General features: G+C 41.1%; 3 protein-coding genes across 3 annotated transcripts; all 3 read right to left on the bottom strand.

Moving 5' to 3' along the window:
• Positions 1-6700: 6700 nt before the first annotated feature.
• On the bottom strand, positions 6701-7348 carry LOC139141241 (uncharacterized). Its single transcript, XM_070710866.1, has one exon. The coding sequence runs from the start codon at positions 7346-7348 to the stop codon at positions 6701-6703; it is 648 nt and encodes a 215-aa protein (XP_070566967.1).
• Positions 7349-7471: 123 nt separating this feature from the next.
• Positions 7472-9684, bottom strand: LOC139141240 (uncharacterized). Its single transcript, XM_070710864.1, has 2 exons — positions 8071-9684; positions 7472-7774 (listed from the first exon to the last, which is right to left on the bottom strand). Exons 1-2 carry the CDS (start codon positions 9682-9684, stop codon positions 7472-7474), a joined length of 1917 nt encoding a protein of 638 aa, XP_070566965.1.
• A 1672-nt stretch (positions 9685-11356) lies between these two features.
• LOC139141239 (uncharacterized) lies at positions 11357-11974 on the bottom strand. The gene has a single exon (XM_070710863.1). The coding sequence runs from the start codon at positions 11972-11974 to the stop codon at positions 11357-11359; it is 618 nt and encodes a 205-aa protein (XP_070566964.1).
• Between the last annotated feature and the right edge of the window lie 8710 nt (positions 11975-20684).

The raw sequence follows: 20684 nt of genomic DNA, 5'->3' as shown, positions 1-20684 counted from the left end.
GGCACTAATAAAGCAAATGAAGTCGGAAGGCCTTTACAGGGTAGAACACGAGAAACCGATTTCCCGAGGAGATCTATCGATGCGGTGTTCTGTCTAGCCAAAATCCACTGTCACTGGTGCGTAAAGTGTGGTTCGATCTCACTCTCCATTTCGGCAGAAGAGGACGAGAAGGTTTGAGAAATTTGACAAGAGAGAGTTATAGAATAATTGAGCGAGATTGCGACAAGTATGTGGAATTGACAATATCTGAAAAGACAAAAAACCATCCAGAAGACAGCAACGAAACATAGGCGAAAATGTACGCAACCGTTGGCGAAAATTACCCAGTCGCTGCATTTGAACTCTACTTATCCAAAGTAAATCCGAAACAGTCCGCTTTGTTTCAAATACCGAAGACTGACTTTCGATACACAGATAAAGTATGGTATTGTAACTCACCTCTTGGTGAAAATGAGTTAGGGTCGATGATGAAAGAAATCTCCGAAGCAGCTCACCTCAGCATGGTGTACACATATCATTGCATTAGGGCAACAGCGTGTACATTGCTTGGGGATTGCTTGGTTCAGCGGGAGTCGAGACGCGACACATAATGTACTTCACCGCTCAAAAAAAAACGAAGCTAGTGTTCGTTCATACACGAATAAGTTGACATTTCTTCATAGTAAAGGTATGTTAGATATTCTTTCCCAAAGGTTGAGCTAAAGCAGACCAGGGTGTTCTAACGATGTAGACCAAAAAGTTCAAAATAACAATGCGATGACTCCTGCGACTGAGGCGAAAGTTGACATCAGATCACAGGCGCTCCTAAGCTTGGTAGTCTGCTAAGTAGATCGATTTTCGGATCGATCTATTGATCCCGTAGTCGATATGCCCGCCACTGCAACCTAAATACTCACAAAGTCTGCAACACAATCACTCATCCGGGTTTTCAACTGGCCGTGCGCTCACACAAAACATTCAGAACTACACTCCCATATACCTAGTTGGATCACAAATTAACCATTCCTCAAAATTCACGTCGATGAATGTATTACTCGCGTCATCTTGAAGAAATTGGCCGTGTTTTGAGACCAAGCGCGGTGAAATGCGGCCTGCAGAACGATTCTACCATATGACGTCATTTTTCAATTGCTGATTGGTTCAACTATACTACAACAGTGACGTATTGCCATGACCTTTGTTTTGGCCGTGATTAGCCAATCAATAGTGGAATAAATTACATCATATGGTAGAATCGTTCTGCAGGCCACATTTCACTGCGCTTGGTCTCAAAACACAGCCTATTTCTTCAAGATGATGCGAATAACACGTTCATCGGCGTGTTTTTCGAGGAGATGGTTAAATTTGTGATCCAACTAGGTACATGGGAGTGAAGTTCTGAATGTTTTGTGTGAGCGCACGGCCAGTTGAAAACCCGGATCGTGTGTTTTTTGAGTGATTGTGTTGCACACCTTGTGAGTATTTAGGTTGCAGTGGCGGGCATATCGACTACGGGATCAGTAGATCGAGCCGAAAATCGATCTACTTAGCAGACTACCCAGCTAACGAGCACCTGTGCATCAGATGCAACGAGCAGTATTAGCGTCCAGCGCTCGTTGAATCGGGTACACACAAAATGCACAAGTGTTTACCACAGTTCTAGTCATGCCACCACTTCAGGGTTATTTCAAAGCTGCGCGTTTTCTGGTTTTGTTAACGTCCAAATTATTCATCAAAAATAGCATGTGTGACCTCACCGTACCACCTCTGAATGTGTTCCTACGGTTGATGCGTACGGTACAAAGTGAGACGAATCTATTTTTCGTTGAGCAAAAACAGCCCAGACTATTGTTCTCATGTAAATTTAAGAAAAAAATTGTTACTTTTTCTTGTGATTTGAACTATTGACCCGTTTTCTTTGCCTGCAGCAGGTCATTTTATACTATGTTTACGTTAGTGTTCACTTCGTAATGCTCAATAAAATAGTGAATGAACGTAATGCGTGTGCTGTTAATGATTATTGGACCAGTTTAATGTCATATTGCCAAACCCAGGAGGATATGTCTAATGGTGGATTTCAGTCCCCGAGCATATCAACAGCCTGGTATTCAATAATCTATAAACAACATGTAAAGTACTAGTAATTTTAATACCGGTTTGGGTCCAGACGGGATCGACAAAATTACCCCTGATGGGCCATGAGGGCGAATGGTTCATCAGCCAGACTGTGCCCACGGATTATATTAAAATATGTCCTTAAAGGGAATTTTGAATGTGACTACCGGTACTCTGTGTCGCCATGTCACACAAGGAATTGTAAAACATGTGCAATTTGATAATTGACACTATTATACAGAGCAACTTATCCAAAAAGACATACCACACTAAGGCTTTTGAAGACCTTTCTTCCCAAACAAAAAACTGTCATTTATGGCATTGACTGTACTTTATGTGGGTTGATATATGTCGGAGAGACTGGAGAAAAACTATCGGTATCTAAGAGAATGTGTGGCCATAGGTGAGGTATAAATAATAACTTGCCGACATGCCTATACACTCATTTTAACGGTCCTCGACATTCCATACTAAACATGAAAGTCCGAATATTGCAAAAAATCTATCATCCTTCCAATAGTTCCAAACTCAGCAGGAGCTACCGCAAGCAATGTGAACACTATCGGATCACTGAATTGGCACAGCTAAAGCGTATGGATGTAACGATAACATTCTAGGGGTGGGTAATTTATGGGGAGTCGTGTAAATGTGATGGGTTTATTTAACTCTCACACGAGAAGACGACGTAGCCATGGGCATAGACATGGTAATACCAGCAGCTCCTCCAAGTTCAGTGATCTATTGTCTATTCTTAATCAGCCGTTAGGAGTTCACAAATAAGAACTACTTTGTTTTCTTGCTCCTTGCAGAAATTGAGATTGCTACTGTCAAGAGTTCAAACAATGAATATCAACCATCAACCCTGATTACCGTTTAGTCCAAATTATTATCGATATCAGCAATTACCGGCTGTTTAAGCCAGTAAGAGCACAACTCTTGAACAGTGACAAGCGTTTATTTTTCCATGTACCATTTGCAATCAAGGGGATTGGCCAAACACACATCAGCAATATTTTGCATGCATGATAAGAAAGTTGTTGGAAACATACCTCCATATTTCAAATTTCAAGAACCACCTATAGTTTCCTACTCGTACACAAAAACCATTGGTAGGAAACCTTTTAACCATAACAATGTCTTGAGAAATTTCAACTTTCCATTAAACAACAGCAGAATTTGCAATTGCTTGTCATCCCCGTTTGCTATAAACCACTTGGTCACATAATAACTAGTGACCTGACCATCATTACCAAAAGTAAACTTCGGCAACTCTTTCAATATGGCCAAAAATATCGAGAGCCACAAAATATTAATTGGAAATTTAATTTTAGAATTATCATGGATGCCGCCGAAAAATATGCAAGACAGTGGGCTCCAGTTGAGAAAGTTGATGTGGAATGGCCTCTCTGACCGGCTGAGCAATACGGCTAGTTTTCAATCGGGTTCGAACCCACAAAATACGCGCATCAGTCGCCTAGTGGAGAGGCAACAGAGAGAACCGCACGGCTAAATCCCCACTCCCAAAAAAGAGTGGTTAAATAGCCGGCTAAGTTGTTACATTTTTCTGACTGAGGACCGCTCCACACGTTGTAGAGCTCGTGAAGCACCCATGCACTCACGCTCACTATCAGAGTCAGAGATAAATTAAAATCACGAATTTCACATTTCCGTTCTCACAGTAAAGATGTAAATACTTCCTCAGTATTAGATGACCCATCTGTCTAAGCATGCCTCGATGCTTTCACGACGAATATGTTATAGTTCCTGCAGACAAAGCTTCAAACAACATTATCTTTGTCTGTAGGAATTATTATATCCAGTGTATAATAGATGAATTAAACCTTCATTCAGATAAGAGTAATACAACCTACACTCTTTCCTCCCTCACTGATGAAGACATTTTTTCAAATCATTCATCTGTGCTCAATGAATTTGGCATTCCTTTGAAAGAGAAGGACAAAAAACTGCCAATGTTGTATTGGATACCTAAACTGCACAAGAACCCTTACAAACAACGTTTTATTGCAGGATCAAGCAATTGCACTACCAAACATCTGTCACAATTATTGACTATAATTTTAACAACCATCAAAAATGGTCTTTTTCGATATTGTGACAAAGTGTATGAAACAAGTGGGTTGAATCAAATGTGGATACTAAAAAATTCGAAGGAATTGTTGCTTGATTTAAAAGTCAAGAAAAACAAGTTCAGCTCAATCCGAACATTTGACTTTTCCACATTATACACCACAATTCCCCATGATAAACTTAAAACAAGGCTGTCATCTCTTGTTAAACAAGTTTTCCTGCATAAAAATGGCAGTAGAAGGTACCAATACATTACCATCAAAACATAGGTCAGGTTATTTCAGTAACAACATGGATGCCCAGCATAAATACACAGATGAAGAAATTATTAAAATGCTTAATTTCTTAATCGACAACATATCTGTTAAATTTTGCGGTAGGACATTTCAACAATCTATCGGCATACCAATGGGTACAAATTGTGCACCCCTTCTTGCAGACTTATTTCTGTATTCATATGAAGCAGAGTTCCTACAATCTCTCTACAAAGCAGGGTCTAAAAAACTTGCAAGGCGTTTTAACAACACGCACAGATATATCGATGATCTGATTAGTCTAGACAATCCAGACATATCAAATTACATCATATTTACCCTGATGAGTTGGAAATCAAAGAAACAACAGAGAAGAGGAACTCTACTTCATATCTTGATCTGTTCCTACAAGTGGGTACTAATGAGCTACACTCTATGCTGCATGACAAAAAGGATGATTTCGATTTTGAAATCATAAATTATCCCCACTTGTCAAGTAATATTCCATCTGCACCTGCTTATGGTGTGTACGTGTCTCAACTTCTCAGGTATTGTAGGGCTTGTGATTCCTACGCTGATTTTCAACTTAGACACAGCTCATTGGCATCAAAATTACTGAGACAAGGATACACGACAAAAAGACTCTCAAAAAGGACTTTCAAAAAATTCTACGGTCGATATGACGACATTGTGGCCAAATATAACACCTCGGTCACTCAAATGATTAACGACAGCATTCCCGGCTTTGACTTATTACAGTGATTCACATCCTGTATCTTTTCATACAATATTTAGACAATTTGGGACCAATCCTGACGGGTGTAGCATGCTAGCAGGGTACGCTTACCCATTCCGGACACCTGGTACCACCACTAACTATCAGTGGTTCAGGATGGTCCTACTTAAATTTGTAAATCACAATTGTCCCATGGACCTGGTAATATATTACCTTGAATGGAAATAATTATTGGACCAGTTTAATGTCATATTGTCGTAATGTCAACGTAATCCAAACTCATAAAATGCTCGGTCCCGGGCGCTGAATTTCCGACGATCGTTCTCAAAGACATCGTTTCTGCATTTTGGGCTTAAAAATGATGAAAATACCCAAGTGAGACAACAAAGACACACAAGTTGATATATAGTGGATTTCAAATAGCTTGGAATTACAACGTCCCTGGCTGATAAGAAAAACGTTTTGGGTGATGATAAAAACGCCAACTGCATTCATTATAAACACTCTCTTTCTATAGAGTTTTTAACAATTTAACTCGATACGACGTTCAATATGCCACAGTCAATCTCGTCCGCGCCCCGTTGAAAGACTCACCCATACACCAACGTTAACAACAAAACATTATTTTTATTTCATGTTTGAACACTGAACAGCTGTTTTGTTTCTGAACAAAGCAACGTAATAGACTAATGTTTATGCACATGCACTAGAAGATATTTGAAACCTCAGAGTATTGAGTTGAAAAATTACCAAAATGCGAAATGGAACGATGACTAAACCAATGTTTACTCTTTCGGACAGCAAATGCAAAAACTGTGGGGAATATTCAGTGTAGTGATATTGGCCGCCGATCATTCCCAGTGACACTGAAGAAACTCACAGTTCTCGATGAACAAAAAACATTGGTTTATTACGTTTAAGCTCACGGTACAGAGCAGCACACCGCATCCATGTGCGTTGCCGTTGTAGGTTTTAAAAAGCATGATGGGAAATCTGGTAGTAATGAGAATTTAACCCCAGAATCACGACAAAATAACATGAATAAATTCAACTATGAAGCAACTGTTGCCGGAAACTTTGTGACAAATATGTCCATGTTAACACAGTCCGCGCAAATAAATCATAGTACATGCACAGTAATGAGTGTCCTGAAAATGTGCATTTCGGTCAAAGTTCAGCCATCGCCTGTACGTAGATTCTCATAACTGTGTCCAAGCTCTAGAAAAGTCTCTGTTGAGCGAAGTTTTTATGTCATGCGCAGTAAGTGTTCAGAGCATCGACTGTAGTATATAGTATTGTGTCAAATTCTGGAATCATGATAAATGCGGTAAACAACAATAAACAGAATTAAGTTTGGGTCTAAACAACAACAAATTACAATAATAAGTCGGTAGGTTTTCAACACCCTCCCCCTATTCAAGTTACTTAAACTTTAATATAGAGATTTCCTAATCGTCCTCAATCTCATTAGCAATGACACCAACAAGGCGATCTACCGCAGCAGTCTTTGCTTGCCGAGCAGGGCGTCTCAACTCTTGGTGGTTTGATCTCTTTCCTCTTCATCAGCTGAAGTGCGTGTCTGGTTAATCACAGGGTCAGCATCTGGTTCAGCTATAGTGCCAACCCCTGTTGTGTCGTTAGTTCCGCTGACTTCCAGATCACACACCAACTGGAGTGGCCTCTCAACAACATAGCCACTGCCTGTCCGGATCTTGTATCCTCTTGTCACTCCATCTTTTCCTACGATGTTGTCTACAATCCGTCCTATCTTCCAATTTGCTCGATTCTTGGTTGTGTCCTTGAGTAGAACAATCGAGTTCTTTCCTGGTAACTCCTGATCCTTGGCCTCAACCCTCTTGCTGCAACGTTCCTGCAAGGCGTGAAGGTACTCATTCAACCAACGTTTGCGAACGTTTTCTCTGCAGGATCGTAAGTACTTCAGCTGCTTACTCATCACATCTCTCGAGTCATCCATGTCATCGATGCTCTCCTCAAGAAACCGCTCTGGTTGTCCAAGCAACAGCAGGTTTGGGGTGATCACTACTTGCTCGAAGTCTTCTTCCATATAGCACAATGGTCTGTTGTTCATGAACGTCTCCACATCGAGCAGAACTTCCTCAAGCTCTTCAAATTTCAGTAGTGCTCTTCCTATAGCTTTCGACAAACTTCTCTTCATGATGCCGATGAGTCATTCAAAGAATCCACCCAACTATGGAGAACGTGGCATGTTGAACTTCCACTCTATGTTATGTGTTGTCAAATAGTTGAACAAATCTTCATCCTTTTGTAACGTCGACAACTACCGTTTGGTCGCGATGAAGGTCTTGGCGTTGTCGCTCACCATGACACTTGGTGATCCTCTCCGTGCAACAAACTCCTTCAACTGTCGCTTGAATTCATTCACAGACAGGTCTCTACAAAGCTTGAGGTGCACAGCTCTGGTGCTGGCACACGTGAAGAGGGCAATGTAAGCCTTTCTGGTCTCATGCTTTTCTGATTTGTACATGAGTGGCCCTGCAAAGTCCACACCTGTCACATCGAACGGCTCATTAAATTCCGTTCTGTAGGTGGGCAGGGCTGATTTAGCTGGAGCATCTAACACCTTTGCACGATACTTCGCACAGTAGCTGCATTCGTGTCCTATAGATTTGACTATGAATCATAGTTTTGGGATCCAATTTTTCTCTCTGACTTTACTCATTGTCGTTGCAACTCCCCCATGCAATGTCTGAAGATGGCAGTGCTCAATGATACATCTCGCCAGGGCAGATATTCTTGGGATGAAGACAGGGTTGTAACCTGGAACTCTGCCATGACACCTCAGTATTCCATCTTCATCTGCTGCTAATGTGACATCTGAAGTCATGTCGTTTGTTTGCTGTATATGTGGATCCATACCTTCTCTGATGCTGTGATCTCTGATTTAGTGAGTGGTCCCACTCGTCTCATCCCCTTACAGCCATCTATGAAACGCTTCATATATGACGTTATGCGTAGAAGCTTCCAGAATTTGAACTTGCTCAGAAGCTCTTGTGACCATGCTTTCGTGTCATTCTGAGTTGCATCTTCCAGTAGAAGCATCACTTCTCTTTTCTTCGTTGACTTTTTCTCTGACTTGGCTCCCTCTGACTCGGAAATCTCTGGTTGAACTGGTCTGTCACCTTCACTTGAGAGCCAGCTTGGCCCTTGAAACCACATCTTCCCGAGTCGACTTGGTGCTGACCCTCTAGTTCCCAGGTCGCTTGGATTTTCTGCTGTTGGCACATATCTCCACTTGGACTCTGTCAGCTCGTCAATCTTCTTGACCCGATTGCGCACAAATGTTGACCATTCTCCATGATTAGACAGCCAGTATAAAACAGTGGTGCTGTCTACCCAACTGTGACAAGCTGTGATAGGGAAATTGGACAAAGCTTTGCTGACGTTATTCTGCAGTTTGGCTAGGGTATGTGCGGCAATCAACTCCAACCTTGGTATGCTCATATGTTTAGGAGTGACTCTTGCTTTAGCTGTGAGTAGATTCTGGCTGACCAGTGTAGAGTTTTCATACGCAACGATGTATATTGCAGCACAAACAGCAGTCTTGCTAGCATCTGCAAATCCATGCATCTCATAATGTGTAGGGTTGCCAGTAAACACACAGCGTGGTATAGTTATGGTTGGTGCATGCTGCAAGCTGTTTGTCCACATCTGCCATTTTCGCTGAATTTCATCTGGAATTTCCTCATCCCAATGTAGCTGAAGAAGGCACACTTCACTGAAGATCAATTTCGCAATTATAGTGACTGGAGAACTCCATCCAAGTATGTCAAAGATGCTGTTGATATCAGCTAACATCTTCCTTTTAGTGATTGGTTCGCTGCTCTTCTGGCATGATTCAAAACTGATCGTCAATGTGTCCTCCTCCTTGTTCCATGGAATACCTAAAATCTTTGTCTCATTGCCAGATGTGTTGCCAACAGACCTTGTTGTGTAAGTTTCCTCTTCCTTCTTGTCATTTGTTGTGTTGAGGTGATCGATGTTGCTATGCCATTTGTGAAGATTGAAACCACCCTCTGACAGTATTTTGGTGGACTCTGCCTTGAAAGTCGCAATGTCATCTTCTTTGTTCCCACCACCTTGAATATCGTCAACATATGTATCTTCCAGCAAGCTATGTACTGTTGTTGGATATTCCTGTTCATAGACCTCGATGTGCTTCTGCAATGTTACACCAAGAATATATGGACTTGACGTTGCTCCAAAGATAACCCGTGTGAATCTGTACTCTGTCACCTCACGATCTTGTAGATTGTTGTACCACAGAACTCGCAGTGCATCCCTGTCTTGTTCATGCACTCTGATTTGCAGGAAAGCTTTCTGAATATCTCCTGTGATACAAAACTTTCGCATACGATTTCTTGCGATGATGTCAAACAAAAGTGGTTGTAGTGGTGGCCCCGTCTCTAGGCAGTCGTTGAGTGAAGGGCTTCTCACGTTGGCTCTCGCTGAGCAGTCATACACTATTCTCATCTTTGTTGTTTCTGCTTTATCTCGGATGACGGCTTGATGTGGGACATAATGTACTGTCTCCCCCATTTGATTGGCTGGTACAGGCTGTTGTGCTGTATAGCCGAGCTGTGCACAAGCTCTTATTTGTAGGAAGTGGAACATGATCTTCTTTCCAAGGTAGTTTTGTTTCATAGTATCCACTCTCTGCCCTAGTCAACTGTTTCTTGAACTCTTCGTGAATTGCTGCACTTTCCTTTATATCTGTGTCTTTGATTCCAAGAACATCCAGTGAGCACAGCTTCTCAAATTCTTCTTGGCTGGATCTCAAAAAGAACTGTTTCTCTGTCTGACTCTCTCTCCCTGACTGCCGTCCAGAAATTGTCCAACCCAGCATCGTGAACTCTGCTCCTGGATCCTTATCTGGGTGGGTTCCAAGGACTAGAGGTTCTGTCGTGCGAATCCTCTGGTAGTCTGCGACTCCCAATATAATGTGAACTGGCATTGAAACATCCGTTGTCTCTTCCTCACTGAAATGTAACCGGCTGAGTTGTCTATGTTGTTTCTTCAACGCCGGAATGTCTGGGTTAGGCAGGTGGTTAATATTTTTTCTCAGCATTCACACACTCCACATTGAATGGGAAACCATCAACTGCTACGGACTGTAATGTGATACTGTACACCTCAACAATCTTCCTTACAGTGCCGTACATCTGTTCAATACAACGTTGTTCTGTCTTCGCTGGCTTCAGGTGCAATTTTGTGATCAAGTCTGAGCATATGTATGAACTCCCTGCACCTGTGTCAAACATAACTCGAACTTTCTCCTTCCCCACTTTGGCAATAACAGTGGCATGTAATGCTGAGGCATGATCCATCACTGAGCTCAATCCCTTTTCCACTTTGGTATTGTCCGACACATCCAGTGTTGATTTCCCTTTGTCACAAATTGATGTATGATGCTTTCCTTTACAGTTCTTGCATCCCCGGGATCTACAGTTGACTGCAAGATGACCAAATCCTGTACATTTGAAACACATCCTGTTTCTTCTCAGTATTGCTCTCTTGGTGGCCACATCCAGTACTTTCATACAGCCGTTACTCGAATGATCTTCTGAACTGCAATACACACATTTGCGACCTTGTTTAGACTCTCCATCACTGCCAAGAAGTAACTTTTCTTCTTTTTTCCTCCATGACGTGTGTCTTGTTGTATCATCTCTTCTCCCTGTGGTAACCCTGTCGTCACTAACTCTCAGGGGATTTCTCTCGACATACTTTCGTAGATTTTCAACAGGCTGTTTCAAACCCCACTCTTCCCAATCATCGTCCTTTTGTACGAGAACTTCTCGCACTGGGCCACGCTTGTCCATCAGAGTGTAGACTGAGCTTTGTGCAGTAGTCAGTTTCCCCATTGTAGTGAGAGTGCGAACTATCCTGGCAAGCCTGTTATAAAAGTCGTGAATGTCACGCAACTTGTGAATGTTGGTCACTACTGGTAGTTCCTCAAGTTCCTTTATCAAGGCTTTGTGCACCTTAATGTCCTTCCCATATGTCTCGACTAGTATTCTTTTAGCTTCCTAGTATCCCTCTGAGGTATGTGGTAGCCCCAGGATATCCTCCTTTGGTTTGTCTTTCACCAGCTCTAATAAGTAATTAAACTTACTGATTTCTGCAAGATTGGAACCATCCACCTCTACTGTAAACTGATTCCAAAAGCGTAACCAGTCCTTGTAGTCACCAGAGAATGGTGTGATTGTATATTCTGAAGCTTCACTGCTTGTGTTGAGGGCGCTGATGATGCACGCTCCTCCCTGTGGTCAACTCGTTCGGCACGGCTGGCTTCGATCTGTCTCTCGAAATCTAGTTTCTGTCTATACCACTCTTCCTCTCGTCTTTGTTGGCGTGCAGCTGCCTCCTCAATTTCCATTTGTTGTTGTGCTCTGTATTTTGACTGTTCCTCATTTACCACGCGCTGGATATGTAGCTCTTTTTCAAGCTTGAGTTGTACGTCTCTTTCCACAGCTTCATCCAGCTGTTTTCTGATACGCTGACGCGCCTCCCTAAATGACTGGATGGACTCTTTCTGTGTTGTTGTCCACTCCTTCACATGTTCTAAGTCGGACTCTGCTTCCAACATATATTCGGCTGTCTCGTCTTTTAATTTATCAAGTCGCTTGATCAACTCTCCTATTTGTTCATATGCCGTGGTAATGTCCGCCGTGTCCTCACTGTTGGATAGCTCTGCAATTTCATCAAGTTTGATTTCGGCAATTGCCAGCTGTCGTTTGAATCTCTCCTCGGTAAATGCCATGTTTTGTGCACGTTTGTAAGCACTGCGATCAATCAGTTATTCGACTGCAAAACCTCGTAGCAACTGCGTCAGTTCTGCTTTCCCACGGTAACTTTCATCTAACTTGATTGATGATGCAATGCTGTGTACAACACTTAAGTCCTATATGATGTACTCACGCTCTTTCCAGTATCTTTCTCCAGTCGTGGTCGCCACCGTTCAGTGTGGGGAATATTCAGTGTAGTGATATTGGCCGCCGATCATTCCCAGTGATACTGAAGAAACTCACTGTTCTCGATGAAGAAAAAAACATTGGTTTATTACGTTTAAGCTCACGGTACAGAGCAGCACACCGCATCCATGTGCGTTGCCATTGTAGGTTTCAAAAAGCATGATGGGAAATCTGGTAGTAATGAGAATTTAACCCCAGAATCACGATAAAATAACACAAATAAATTCAACTATGAAGCAACTGTTGCCGCAAACTTTGTGACAAATATGTCCATGTTAACACAGTCCGCGCAAATAAATCATAGTACGTGCACAGTAATGAGTGTCCTGAAAATGTGCATTTCGGTCAAAGTTCAGCCATCGCCTGTACGTAGATTCTCATAACTGTGTCCAAGCTCTAGAAAAGTCTCTGTTGAGCGAAGTTTTTATGTCATGCGCAGTAAGTGTTCAGAGCATCGACTGTAGTATATAATATTGTGTCAAATTTCTGGAATCATGATAAATGCGGTAAACAACAATAAACAGAATTAAGTTTGGGTCTAAACAACAACAAATAACAATAATAAAGTCGGTAGGTTTCCACAAAAAAAAAGATGTGGAGTAAATAGTTTTCGACAACTAAGAAATGAATGTCGTAATCGTATCCAATCTTAATCAACAGAATTCATAAACTCACTTAGTCTAATAGGACAAAGTTAACTGTAGGCTGGACGTGAGGCGTATTACGAGGTCTGAGTGAAGGTTCATTGTCCGTATGACTCATATTCATCAGTCGACGATAGAGGTGCACTTAATGGCGACAGCAACGCCTGTGGGGCATCGTTTTTGGGGATATTGATGGCTATTTACGTACGGATATGGCTGCTGCGATGATGGGTGACCAGTGTTAGTACTCCCTGGTTGCTGCATTACGGGCATGTAGTGCCACTGCCCGTAGTGATGTGCAGGAAACGGTTGGCTAGGATATTGACTGTGTTGCTGACTGTCGACATTGCTTGCTAATGGCAATTCATTAGTGGAATTCTCACTGTATGTAGTTTCACGTGGTTTGTTGGGAAAAGTGACTCCATGCAGTTCCAACAGACGAGTATACGGCGTGTTTTGCTCGCGACGTGTTTCACGTTTTTCTGTCAAAGTAGCGATGATTGATGGCCATATTTCACTTTCATCGTCAAGGTTGTCGGGGACTTTACGATTATAGTACTTGCGCAGGATTTCTGTGTCCGCATTGACAATAACCTGTCTTACACGGCCGTATTTTAGATATTTTCTTGGTCGCTGTTGATCAAGTGTTACGATATTTGCTTTCGAAACTGTTTCTCATTGACTCTGCTGTCTTCTCTTTCACTTCCAGTTCTGTTTGTAAACCAGGGCTCGAAATTAGCGGTAGTCCCGCGTCCATAGACTACCAACTTTTCCCTGGGGCTACCAAAACCCATGAAATGGTAGCCAAAACGGACTACCAAAGTTTGGGGCATGAAATTATTTATGGTCGATATGATGTTGATCGCTGTGACGCGGACGCCCATACAGTCAACCCAGGTAGACACAGAAAGGATATCCTATGACTTTGTTGTGCAAATTAAAAGGCGACAGTGCAATCGAATTTGTTGGGAAAAACTTTCAATAAAATATCATTATCTTAACTGATGTACTTGGATGAAAGGCTCGGGAAATGATGGCTAATGAAAATTCATTTTATAGTTATTTAATCACAATGTATCAATCACAATTAAACACAAAATTATTCAAACTGCAAAGAAAAAGCTGTTGGGCCATCCACAAATTACTCTTTCCAAAGGGTACCAAATCATCTCATGATAGTGGAGAAATATAATGGCCAAATTGCCACGAAAGTGTTAGGAACATTACGGTACCAAGTTGCAATCCTGAAATTCATAACTAATCCGTTTTTAGCCATGTTATGTTTACACGTGCTGAGTAAAAAAGTCGTTGTCTTGGCGAACATAAACATTGCATATAAGCTCTGCGTATGTGTGAATAGGTCGTCAAACTTTGAGGCGTCACCGTTGTCCACTATGCTATACCGTTCTCCTAAGGCTATGATCTGCAGGTATTGATGTTAAATGACTAGAAAATTCACTTCCTGGATAGATACCAATATTGTTAAGGGTAGCACAGTGTTGATCAACAGTTTACTCCAACATTAGCTTTCGAAGACAACAGTCTTCCCAGCAAAAACGATCATAGCTTAGAGACAACCTCCGAACCTCAAACAACGCATTGTCACCAGCTGACTCCCTACGACCACCCAATCGCATGGAACAACACACTGTAATGAAACCAAATGCAAACTGTGCCCTCTCATCAATATTTTAATACCGCCACCACTTTAGTCGGACCCGATTGGAAGACTTTTAACATCAAAGGATCATATGACTTTGACTCCACCAATGTCATCTATGCTATCACCTGTATGTCTATCTGCTGTATACATTGGCCAAACAGGACAGCCACTGCGGAAACGCATCAACAATCACAAGTTCGACGTACAGAGCAACACAATATATAAACCTGTTGCTCAACACTTTTACATAGCTGGACATTCTATCAATGATTTCCGTGTGGCTGTACTGAGAAAAATCCATATTAAAAGCACCATCCGAAGAGAGACTGAAGAACTCAATATCATACGAAATTTCGATTGTGTCAAAGAAGGACTCAATCGAGATTACAGATTTTTAACACATTATAAATAACTATGTTGGCTGTGATTTGCCCCAGTTTTTCCTAACATTGTTCTCACTCAACATACTGTGTTTTCACACCTTTGCTCAAACCCTTCGATTTACTTTGACACTTTCCTTTGGCATTGTCCATTACCCACAATGCACTTGGCCTTGTGCTTCTTTGTCGATTCTGCAAGTACATCTGATGAAGGAGACTGTTGTCTTCCAAAGCCAACACTGTGCTACCCTTGACAATATTGGTATCAGTCAAGATCAACATGGCTCTAGTGAAACTTTCCTGGATATAATCATGAAAAATAAATCTTTCATCATCTAGATATAAATAAAAATATCCTTTACAAAACACTTCATTCATGCATGGGCTACCAGACCTTGTCACTGGGCTACCAACTTTAGAAAATGGTAGCCCAAGTGGACTACCAGGGAAAAAAGTTAATTTCGAGCCCTGCATATACATATCAGTTCACCTTCAGCTTTTTGCTTCAGCTGTGCTAGACTTGAAAGCTCCCTTTTGGTATTCGCATGGAGATCAATTTCGCCACAAACTACTACACTGTCACATGGCGATTTTTATCGGACACTTCGCCTTTGTGTGACCCGCTCTCATATGACAGTTGTGACACAGTTTCAACGTTGTATCCTTGAAAACATCAGGAATAAACAATTTTGCCTTGGTACGGTATTTATCGCTCAAAGCTATTACTGCTCTTCCTTTTCTTCTACCTGAAGTCTTTTCCGTCGAAGGTCCAGATCGATTGGACTTTGATACACCTTTGAACGTTTGTTTTCAGGCTGACTCAGGTCACCCGTACCAGCGCCTGTATGTCAGGGTACGTCTCGTCAGAGTGACACTACTAAAGCTTACGTCTTCAGTCAAAGAGTCTGCGGTAGAATTCTTTTATAGTGCAAGTCTTACCGCGGGTGATGTTCCCTCCTCAACCCGTACATTGATGGTGGGGACGTTACCATGTCGAGAAAAGGAACAATGACGCAGAAAACGATGGAAGCTCTGGTTACACAAATCGACAAAGGTACCTTCGATATCCTGTAGCTGATGCGCAGAACAGAAAGTCGGGTTAGATACGGTACCTCCTGCTGGATAAACTTGGTGAAACCAATATAGTCCATTTCATGCAAATCGTTGTACCGAATCTCTGTTACTGTACATCGTTCCTTGTTGTAATAATCACAGTGAATCTTCACATCTACAAGCTCAAATAGCGATGAACTCGACACTTTTGATAGCGCCATTGCCAAGCGTAGGAAGGGAGTACTGATATTTTTCCCGCCTCGCCCAGTGCGCAATTTGCCAAATTTGCAACATTTGCCATTCCAATTATTTTGTATATCGGTGGGGTTGCGTCTCATACGTGAACTGGTCTATACAAATGATGCTTTGGCAAGTTTGTTCCATTTCAAATTTCTAAATATTGTAAAAGTCAGGCGGATCACTCCTCTAAGGAATATCGTGTATGCGAAAGTACTTTAATCCATAGACCGGGTTAATCTCAGAACTCTGTCGATTTGGGCTTCAATCCCTTTTTTCATAATCGTCCGTTCAAGATAAACTCACCCGCCAAATCCCATGAGACATGCAATGTCCTTCGTAGAAAATAACCAAACATACAATTCCAAAATAAAATTGTCAGTCTATCGATCGGTAAACATGGGAGCCATAAGAGTGAACAGAGCAGGTAGAGAGTGGGAAATTGGGAAAGGGCCCTTAGTGAAGATCTAAGAAGACTGATAATTTTAGAACTCGTGGGAAGTGGAGCGAATGAAGAAAACAGAAATATTCCTCGTGGCTTAATATTAAATATTGCTCAAAAGTTTCGTGTTTTGCCCTCTTCAGTAACAAACGTATGGATTAGGTACTGCGAAAGTTTGTCGACCGACAGGAGAAAAGAAACCGTCGTCGTCGGCAACGGAAACTTACTACCGATGAAGAAATATACATTGAGTATTTGAAGCCAGAAACACCGTCAATCTCACATGAAGAAATTCAGCAGAAACTGACTGAATTACGGGCATGCCCCCAGTGGAAGCCCTGCAGTTCAAGTTCAGCGGCATGCGAAAGAGCCGAATTATACTCTAAATTTTCTCGTTAGTGCACATGGCATATGCCATGCCAATGTTGTCAATGGCCCGTCAACTACTGATACATATTTACAATTTTTTAACGAAGCAGCAAACACCGTCATGGAAGATGGGTCTCCAAGGTTGGTTGCAGGTGATATTATTGTCGTTGACAATTGCCCTGTGCATCATAATAACGGCGGTCGGATTCTATCTGAATTCTTAGACAATATGGGTGTAGAGTATATTTTTACACCAACATATTCTCCGGATTTTAATGCTGCAGAATATGTATTTGAACATCTCAAGATTATTTTCAAGCAGCCTCTATACAGAAGACTTGCGGAGGAAAACAAAGCTTATGCGATCTTGAGAGCTACCGATGCTGTTACTGCTGCTCAGTGTTATGGATTTTACAGGCAACTTGGCTATCTCAACACTTGAAAATTTAACCGTATGCATTGATATGATGCTGTCTGTTGAGGACAACAGAGTGCCTTTGGTTTTCAGTCTTCATATATTGACTGAATATTTTCTGAATATTTCAATATTGACTGAATCATGAAAGTTTTCAAGTATATTGTGATTTTCTGTCTAGAGTATCTTAAGGGACTGGACGTAAATTAGCAGGGGGGGAGGGCAGGGGGGGATTTGGGGGGGAGGGTCACAAATTTTTGAGCCTCTGTTTGGGGCGGGGGTCACAATTTTTTGAGCTCCTCTAAGGGGGAGGGTCACAAATTTTTGGCATGTTGTCGGTGGCTAAAAGTAGAAAACAAATTGTAAAGACAATTATGCTCACATGACATCACTCGCACAGTGCCTCTTACTTTCTATTAAATGCTCATTCCCAACTCTCTGTGTATCTCTTCTTGTTGCCATTCTTATCGCCATCAAGTTTATAGCAAATCCAATCTATTGTTCCTCAGCTAACCCACCATATTAAAGGGATATTATGATTCGTGGCATTCTGGCTGCACATTGTACACGTAGTGTGTTTTTGTTAATAAACACTGGACAGTGTTTTTACTAAGCTTGGGGAACATTGGTAAATGATTTGGAAGCCCTTAGTAAAATTTCTGTCGTCGGCTAGTATGACTGCACTGATATACCAAGGGTAACCCCGGTAAAATGACTGGGGAACCCCTGTAACATTTACCTAGGTACTGCCCTTAACAAAAGCACTGCTAGGTATTACCACAATATTTTACATTGTTCTACTGATGTAGTCAGTCTTGAACCTAACTAGTTGACAATATTATTTCTCATTCCACTTTTTGTTGATCAACAAAAGTTCCCTCTCTTGCATAAGCCACTTCCCTTTAAAGTTTAAGGCCAAGATCCACCCTGCATCAGTCACTCTTTACGTACATGAATTTTAGTTTTTAGAGATACTATTGTTTGTAGTTAATAGTAAGCTTTGGTGTAATAATTAATAATTTTGCTTCCAGAAAAGTGATTTTAGTATACTTAAATATTTACAGTCATCTGATTGGTATGGCTACTTGTGGCATTTTCAAGTTATATTGGCTTTACCATGTGGGTACTATATTTGGAATTGATAGTGTTTATTTGTGTTGTGATGGCAGGATATATGACATTTGTTGAAATTTAATGTGGGTAATTTATCAGTGAATTAGCCATGTTGATTATGTATTCAGATTGGACTTGATTAAATATGGTAAATCCCAATGTCATTTCAGAATATGAAGACTTGATTGGTCATGAAATAGTGTTTGCCACTTCTGTGTCAAATCAGGATCAGTCTATCTTCTATTATCTAGCTGCTTTCTGTGATATGTTTAAATGCAAAGAAACGAGGCATAAAAAATTGACAAAGTATTGTCAATGTTAAAACACCAAAATTTCATGCTATAGCATTCAATCTATGGCCATACTTTGAATTGTTTGGTTAAATTATGCTTGAATAGGCATAGCCTTTGTGTTGACCTTTCCCCACAAACCGGGCAACATGACCAAAACTTCTCATTATATTACCATGCCCTGCCCGTCGCATTTTGATTGGTCGAGCTGAGCAACGTGACTGACCACAAATACACAGTAATAGTTTGTTTACATGCCCGTGAATATGAATAATAAGATTAACAACTCAAAATATCGTAACTTTACAGCTCAAACGTAAATCATAATCAATCACAATATAAAATGGAGCACTGTAGGTCAAGTTGAGATACTTTTTCGGAAAACATCTCCGGATTTACTAACTTTTTACAGCGCGCGTGACAGTGCGTCGCGTAATGTTCAGTTTCTGGGGCCAAGTTGTCGTTCGCTACAGAAATTTTCGGAAATTTTGACGGTTTTCTTAGGTTCGCTTATAATATAATGGAAATAACAGACTCCGCTTGACCATTAACGTTTATTTGTGGGCGCGGGCTCGAGGAAAGCCAAATTAACGGGCTCGGAAAGCCTCGCCCGTTAATTTTTGGCTTTGCTCTCGCCCTTGGCCACAAATAAACGTTAATGGTCAGCGCGTCGCCCGTTATTTCTATATTGTCTACTGGAACACATAGTACATTTTGTAAAACTGCATGGATTTGATATGATTGCAATGAGCACATGAACAGGTATTTTCAGTTCTCTGACTACACAGATCTATCGGAAATATAATAAATTTAGTGAATAATGGGGTCATGCACACACATGTAGTTCTATATCTGTACGAGGAACACATTTTCAACATACTTTCCATATTTTCTCCCCATGTAGAGATTGAACTGCTCAGTACATTGTACATGACCATATGACATAGTTGTGGAGATCAGTGTCCCTCAATTGTCAATGTGATACATTCAAAAATTATGAATTTCACTGATATTTTGATAAATGTTAAATTATAATCCGAAGAAAAAATAGCAGTCACATGTGCATTAATATAAAAGAAAAAAATTGAAGAGCATTATTTATTACAATCACTCTTAATGGAGTATAAGTGTGCTCTATTCCATTATAAGCCAATTTGGGCATTCATTATTGGAATTATTGGACAGCCTGTTGAATCATAACATTCCACATCTGCAGTTCAAAGCCAAAGTGAAAGGGTACATATTTAGTTCCAGAGACCAGCTCTTGAACTGTTAGTTTTGCTCACTTTCCTTCTTTCTTTCTTTCTTTCTTTCTTTCGTTCTCGTGTTACTACCATAGAACATGCTATATACAAATTTTACCTTCATTACCCAGAATGCATTGCGACACGCTTATGCCGTCATCGCTCAGTTCAGACGGGTTTCACGGGCATTTCTTGTTTGTTTGTTTTTTATTTTGCATTGCACAAATATCAAATTGCGTTCAGCTATTAATAATTCTAGCTTTCTTTGGCTTTGTTTTTTTGTTGCTTTTCGATTTTATTTTTCTATTAATACACACCGTACGTGGCTATACTATTACGTCATACGCCTTCCATACAGACTGGCCTGGCGATGGCGGACATGTTGAATTTTTGCTTTGGATGATTCCAGCATAGCGACCGGTCGTTCAAAAGCTTAGATATGCGACGTTTCGGAGAGCGATAGCATTTTTGAACGTGGGTTTTATAACTTTATTATAAGTTTTGCCGAAGATATTTGGCAGTGTTCTCCCCGGCCAGGCGGTTTAACAGGATCGGCCCCCGATCCTTAATTCTTTCACCCGATCCTTTATTTTTCATGCTTTTCAAGTGTGAAACAGCCGTAGTGCCAATGAACATAGGCTAAGATGGA

This window comes from Ptychodera flava, chromosome 9 (assembly GCF_041260155.1).
Source record: "Ptychodera flava strain L36383 chromosome 9, AS_Pfla_20210202, whole genome shotgun sequence".
Classification (NCBI taxonomy): Eukaryota; Metazoa; Hemichordata; class Enteropneusta; family Ptychoderidae; genus Ptychodera; species Ptychodera flava.
Note: the sequence above shows the minus strand (reverse complement) of the source record. Positions and strands in the feature narration are given on the sequence as shown.